A 6,158-nucleotide genomic window follows, 5' to 3' on the forward strand; every position below is an offset into this window, starting at 1 on the left:
GGAGCCCGATGCAGGGCTCGATCCCAGGACCCTGAGATCATGACCTGAGCCGAAGGCAGACGCTTGACGACTGAGCCACCCAGGCGCCCCACGAATACATTTTTAGTATGTCCCAAATATTACGTGGGACATAGTTATACCAAAACCTTATTTATTGTTTATCTGAAATTCACATTTAACTGGGCGTTCTGTATTTTATCTGCACCCAGGACCCTGATCGTCCTGAGTAGTCTTTTCTGTTAGACTGAGAGCCCAGAGAGGGCAGGGGCCCCTTCTGGTTCTTAGCGCACACAGTAGGCACTTGATGTATACTTATGACAGATGGGACAACTCGGAGAAGGCGAGTGTCCGCGTTTGTCACTCTTTTACAAATGAAAAAGTTAGGCGGGTCGAGGCAGGAATTAGAACTCTAGCGGGTCCGACAGAGTCTTCCCAAGTGCAAGTGCGTCGCCCGCCCGCTCCGTCCAAGAACCAGAGAATTGTCCGTGCGAAAGCGCCCGTGGAGACCCCGCCCAGCCAGTGCCTGGAATTCCACCATCAACGCTTATATTCCGCTATTCTGCGCTGTCCTGGGTTAACCTGAGTAATCCCCGAGACTCCCCTTTCTGGCTTTCGGGGAGCCAGACACAGACCGGACACTCAGCTCTGCAGGAGCAGGCCTGGGCCAGGAAAGCCCAGGAGGCAGAGAGGGCTGTGCTGGGGATTCCAGAAAGGTGTCCTGTCGGAGGGGGACCTTGGAGCTAGGTCCTGAGGATGAGTTTGTCAAATGAAGAAGGGAATCCGAGGAGGAGGGAACGGCGGGAGGGAAAGCTGGGGGAGGAGCGAGAAACTTGGAGAGTTCTGGAAACACAGGTAGGAATCTTCCCAGAAATTTGGACGAGATTTTACTAGGACCAGGGCGTGGGTTCCCCGGAACTCGTCCCTCTCCGCCCCTGAGATGCTCTTGCTTCGCCTAAAGCCACGGCGTGGCCAGATGGAAAATGCGGGGCTGGAACCCTCGCCTCGGTGTAAATCCTACCGCCCTGGGCGAAGCCTGGTTCTTCCTCCCACCCTTCATTTCCGGTGTCTGGGATACCCGCGGTTCTAGGATCCTAAAAATTCGGTCTAATGTTGCCGGGGGAACGCCATTTCGCTGCACCCCCGCGTCCAGCCCCTTCCCCGCCTCTTGCCCTGACGCTAGCCAATAGAAACGAAGATCTTCAGTGGGTCTCCTAAGGGGCCCAATGATGATTGAGAATCGTGGAGCACTTTACCAGTCACGCCGCGGAGTGGGTGGAGCCTCCTGTCAGGACTAGAAGCCACCCAGGCAGAGCGGGTAGGCGGGTCGCCGGTTGTGAACCCATGTGGCGGGTGTTGTGGACCCTAGTAGCTCGGGCCGCACGTGGGCCTCGCAGGTGGGGCGATACGGGAAACGGGTGTGACAGCGTGGGGTGCTGCTTGGGCTCCAAACCCTCTCCCTGGGATCTGGGTCCCAGTTCCCTGGGGCAGAACCACCTTTCACATTTTCCCAAGCCCCAATCCGTTCATCCCCCTGCCGCAGAGCCCACATCTGGGTCACCTGTTGGCCTCAATGTACCCATTCGGGTCACAGTCTGACATCAGCGCCCTCACCCTCACAACATATCCACCACCCCCCGCCGCAGACCCACATCTGGGTCAACTTCTGCTCTCAGAGACCTCAATCGGGTCACCCTCTGGCCTCAGACGCTCCAATCTGCCCACCCCACAGCCTCAGAGCCTCCCCCTGGGGCATCTTCCGAACATCGAGCGCTCTATCCACCTGCCACTCAGCCACAGAGCCTCCCAGAGGCACTGATTCTTCTCTCCAGTCCCAGATCGTGCACGCGCCAGGGCAGCGGCGCCCCGGCCCCCGGTTCCGGGGCCACTATCTTCGCGCTGAGCTCCGGCCAAGGCCGCTGCGGCATCGCGGTAATCCGGACCAGCGGTCCTTCCAGCGGCCACGCCCTCCGGAGTCTCACGGCGCCCCGGGACTTGCCCCCGGCTCGCAGCGCCTGCCTGCGCCTGCTCAGCCACCCCCGTTCCGGGGAGCCGTTGGACCACGCGCTGGTGCTCTGGTTCCCAGGTGAGGGGTTCCAGATCCCGAACCTGCTGTAGCTCTCATGACCCAGTTTCCCACCCCCCACCCAAGGCGTTTGCCTAGTCGTACTCTCCTCGACTCCCATCTCGCCACACTAGGTCCCCAAAGTTTCACGGGTGAGGACTGCGCGGAGTTCCACGTGCACGGAGGCCCGGCGGTGGTGAGTGGCGTCCTGCAGGCCCTGGGTGAGTCTGCAGCCTTGGGTTCGAAGTCTGGCTCTGCCAGTGGATCTGGGTGGGGGCCAGGGAGCTCAGGATCCACTACTTTCCCGCAGGCAGTGTGCCAGGGCTGCGGCCGGCCGAGGCTGGTGAGTTCACCAGGCGGGCATTCGCTCACGGGAAGCTGAGCCTGACCGAGGTGGAGGGGCTAGCGGATCTAATTCATGCAGAAACCGAGGCGCAGCGGCGGCAGGCGCTGAGGCAGCTGGACGGGGAACTGGGCCACCTCTGCCATGGCTGGGCCAAGACTCTCACTAAGGCAAGCCCCCTCTTCGCCCATTCCCTGCCTCAGAGACCCCACCTGCCCATTCTGTGTGTGAGAGCTTCCTGTGCATGAGCCTCCAGTCTGGTCCCTTGGGTCAGGCTTGACCTGGGCCCTTTGGGGGGGGGGGTTCCTGGGTTACCACATCACCACCTCCGTCCCCCTCCCCCACCAGGCTCTGGCTCACGTGGAGGCCTATATCGACTTTGGTGAGGATGAAAACCTGGAGGAGGGCGTCCTGGAGCAAGGTGGGTCCTCCTAGCGGTTGGGGACACCTGGCATCGTAGCCCTTGGAGGCCCCCTCACTCCCAACCCCTCTGCTTTCTTCCATCCACAGCTGACAGCCAAGTGCGGGAGCTGGAGCTGGCACTGAGCGCACATCTTCGAGATGCCAGGCGCGGGCAGAGGCTTCGCTCAGGAGCGCACGTAGTGGTCGCAGGACCCCCCAACGCTGGCAAGAGCAGCCTGGTGAACCTACTCAGTGCGTGGGAGGCGGGGCCTAGTGCCGGGGGCGGGGCCGGGAGCTGGGGAGCTGTTCAGGTGTGGGGGAGGGGCTCTACGGCCTCCACCCCGCCCTCTTCGCGATAACCCCCACCCCCCATTCCATCCCAGGCCGGAAGCCTGTGTCCATAGTGTCCCCGGAGCCGGGGACCACCCGCGACGTGCTGGAGACCCCCGTGGACCTGGCCGGGTTCCCGGCGCTGCTGAGCGACACGGCGGGCTTGCGCGAGGGCGTGGGGCCGGTGGAGCAGGAGGGCGTGCGGCGCGCCCGCGAGAGGTAGGCTGGTAGGGTGGTGGGAGGGGGAGACAGAGCCCTTCCACTTCCATTTCTCCTTGCTGCCTTTATTTTGTGTCCCTCCCGAATCAGGAAAGGCTGCTAAGGTCTCTTGGGTGGGGGCTCTGATGTGGGGAGAGCCGCCGTGTAAATTCAGCCTCTGTTCCTGCCCCGCCCCCACGTGCCATGCCCCGCCCCTCTTGCTCTGCCTCCTCCCCCCCAGGTGCCCTTAATTACTCAACTCCCCGGCGTCACCTCTTGGTTGGTTCTCCCTGTTCCCCCAGGCTGGAGCAGGCTGACCTCATTCTGGCGGTGCTGGATGCTTCTGACCTGGGCTCTCCGTCCAGCTGCAACTTCCTGGATACCGTTGTCGCCCCCCCAGGCGCTGGGAGCCCCAGTGAGAATAGCCGGCGCCTCCTGCTGGTGCTGAACAAATCGGACTTGCTGCCTCCAGGGGGCCCAGACCCCAGGCCCGACCTGCCCCCGCACCTGCTGCTGTCCTGCTTGACCGGAGAGGGTTTGGATGGCCTCCTGGAGGCGCTGAGGAAGGAGCTGGCGGAAGTGTGAGCGGCTCCCCCGCCCCGCCTCCGCCCGTCCCCGTTCCGCAGCCTGCCTCAACCCAAGTTCAAGTCAGGGCAGAGCCACTGGCTTTGGACACGTACCCGCCCCCCAGGCTCATTTTCTGGGTCCACAAAATGCAAGTGATCATCCCCCTTCCAATGGTAGTTGTGAAAGTTGAGAAAGACCGCATCCTTTGTCCCTTCCAGGTGTGGGGACCCGTCCACAGGCCCACCACTTCTGACGCGTGCAAGACACCAGCATCATCTCCAGGGCTGCCTGGATGCCCTCGGCCACTACAAGCAGACAAAAGACCTAGCCCTGGCTGCTGAGGCGCTGCGACTCGCCCGGGGCCACCTGGGCCGCATCACCGGCGGAGGCGGCACTGAGGAGGTCTTGGACATCATCTTCCGGGACTTCTGCGTGGGCAAGTGAGGGGACCACTGAAGCTCCCAGCCAGGCTGGGGGAGGGGAGGGGCCAGAAGCCCTGAGGCATGTGGGAATAGCTTAGGCCGAGTGAGAATCTCATCCCCTGGGGGAAGAACTTGGCCCCAGGACGCTGAAGCAAAGTGCTGCCTTCAGAGGTGGTGAGCTCCCTGTTGCTGGCTGTAGCTTAGTTCCCTGGCAGGGACATGCTAGGGGTTCCAGCCCTGGAGTGGAGCTCAACGGAGGTCCCTTTGGGTTCCGATGCTGGGGGAGTAGGAGTGGACGGTTGCGATAGGGGTGGGAGGGCCTCAGGGATCTTTGTTTTGCGGTTTTTAATTTATTTTGCAAATACTAAAGGAATATAAAAAAATTCAGGTGATTCAGAAATGCTGAAACATGGAAATCTCCCCCCGTCCCATCCCTTGGGGTCACAGTTTGTGTCCTTCCAGAATTCTCTCTGCTGTTTTGCATACTTGTGGATACACCTATAAAATATGTTTTGTCTTGTATTTTGTAAAGTGTGTGTTTATTGCTCTGCAAGTTATCATTCTCTTTTTTAGTATTAACCTTGAAGCTTTGCCTCTTATATTTTATTTTTTATTTTTTTAATTTATTTATTTGCCTCATATTTTAAAAGAGAGCTGCGAGATCCCAGGTCCCTATGCCCTCCAAGCTTATGCATTCATTCCCTCAGTAACCATCAAGCACCTGCTATGTGCTAGAATTGCACACGTCATTTTATTGGGTTTTGATAACAGCACAGCGCAGTGAGTATTTTGTTATAGTTTTACAGATGAGGAAACTAAGGCTCAGAGAATTAGTTGCTTGACATCCCCACCTTTGGGATTTGCACATAGGTTTGTTCAGACTTCCAGTCTGAGTTTGCTGCAGGCCTTCTGTGCAACAGGCCGAGTGCAGGATGCTGGGAATGCAAAGGGGACCAATTGTCACAGGTGCCCCTGCCCGAGTTAGAGACCTAGTTCCTTATAGTGAAGTCTCATGGCTACTGTGTGAGCTTATGATGAGGAGACCTGCCTGCTCAGGGACATGAGGGCAGGCTGCCTTGCAGAGGTGACATTGGTACTGAAAGTCAAATGGTGAGGAGGAAACCAGATGGAGGAGGTTGGTGAAAGTGTCCCCGGCAGAGGGCACAGCATGTGCAAAGGTCCTGAGGGGGGAGCGTCATGGTGTGTTCAAGGAACAGGGACGTGGTTGGTAGGGCTGAAGCAGTGAGTGAGGGGGAGAGAGGAGGGAGATGGCTGGAGGAAGAGAGGGAGGATCTGATTGATAGGACTTTGATTCTTTTTCTTTTTTTCGACCCTTTCTTTCATTAAGTTTTTTATTTTAATTCCAGTATAGTTAACATACAGTGTTATAATAGTTTCAGATGCACAAAATAGTGATTCAACACTTCTATACATTACTCGGTGCTCATCATGACAAGTGCACCCCTTAATCCCCATCACGTGGTTCACCCATCCCCCCACCCACCTCCCCTCCCGTAACCAGCAGTTTGTTCTCTATAGTTGAGTCTGTTTCTTGGGGATGCCTGGGTGTGTTGGTTAAGCGACTGCCTTCGGCTCAGGTCATGATTCCGGGGTCCTGGGATCGAGTCCCACATTGGGTTCCTTGCTCAGCAGGGAGTCTGCTTCTCCCTCTCCCTCTGCCCCTCCCCCTGCTTGTGCTCTCTCTCTCTCTGACAAATAAATAAAATCTTAAAAAAAAAAGAGTCTGTTTCTTGGTTTCTCTCTCTCTCTTTTTTTCCTTTGCTCATTTGTTTCTTAAATTCCACATATGAGTGAAATCATATGGTATTTGTCT

At 57.9% G+C, this 6,158-nt stretch overlaps 1 protein-coding gene across 1 annotated transcript; it reads left to right on the forward strand.

Annotated features, from left to right (window-relative positions):
* Window positions 1-478: 478 nt before the first annotated feature.
* On the forward strand, window positions 479-5,582 carry GTPBP3 (GTP binding protein 3, mitochondrial). The gene is made up of 9 exons (XM_032412365.1): window positions 479-1,394; window positions 1,830-2,083; window positions 2,197-2,283; window positions 2,373-2,575; window positions 2,754-2,826; window positions 2,916-3,059; window positions 3,191-3,356; window positions 3,638-3,916; window positions 4,121-5,582. The coding sequence occupies exons 1-9, from the start codon at window positions 1,342-1,344 to the stop codon at window positions 4,344-4,346; spliced, it is 1,485 nt and encodes a 494-aa protein (XP_032268256.1). The 5' UTR covers window positions 479-1,341; the 3' UTR covers window positions 4,347-5,582.
* The last annotated feature ends 576 nt before the right edge of the window (window positions 5,583-6,158 follow it).

Source organism: Phoca vitulina, unplaced genomic scaffold (genome assembly GCF_004348235.1).
Source record: "Phoca vitulina isolate PV1807 unplaced genomic scaffold, GSC_HSeal_1.0 scaffold13, whole genome shotgun sequence".
Lineage (NCBI taxonomy): Eukaryota > Metazoa > Chordata > Mammalia > Carnivora > Phocidae > Phoca > Phoca vitulina.

Coding starts and splice junctions, on each gene's coding strand:
- GTPBP3 (XM_032412365.1), top strand. CDS start 1,342: ATGTGGCGGGTGTTGTGGACCCTAGTAGCTCGGGCCGCACGTGGGCCT. Junction 2,084..2,196: donor GCTGGTGCTCTGGTTCCCAG/GTGAGGGGTTCC, acceptor TCGCCACACTAG/GTCCCCAAAGTTTCACGGGT. Junction 3,357..3,637: donor GTGCGGCGCGCCCGCGAGAG/GTAGGCTGGTAG, acceptor CTGTTCCCCCAG/GCTGGAGCAGGCTGACCTCA.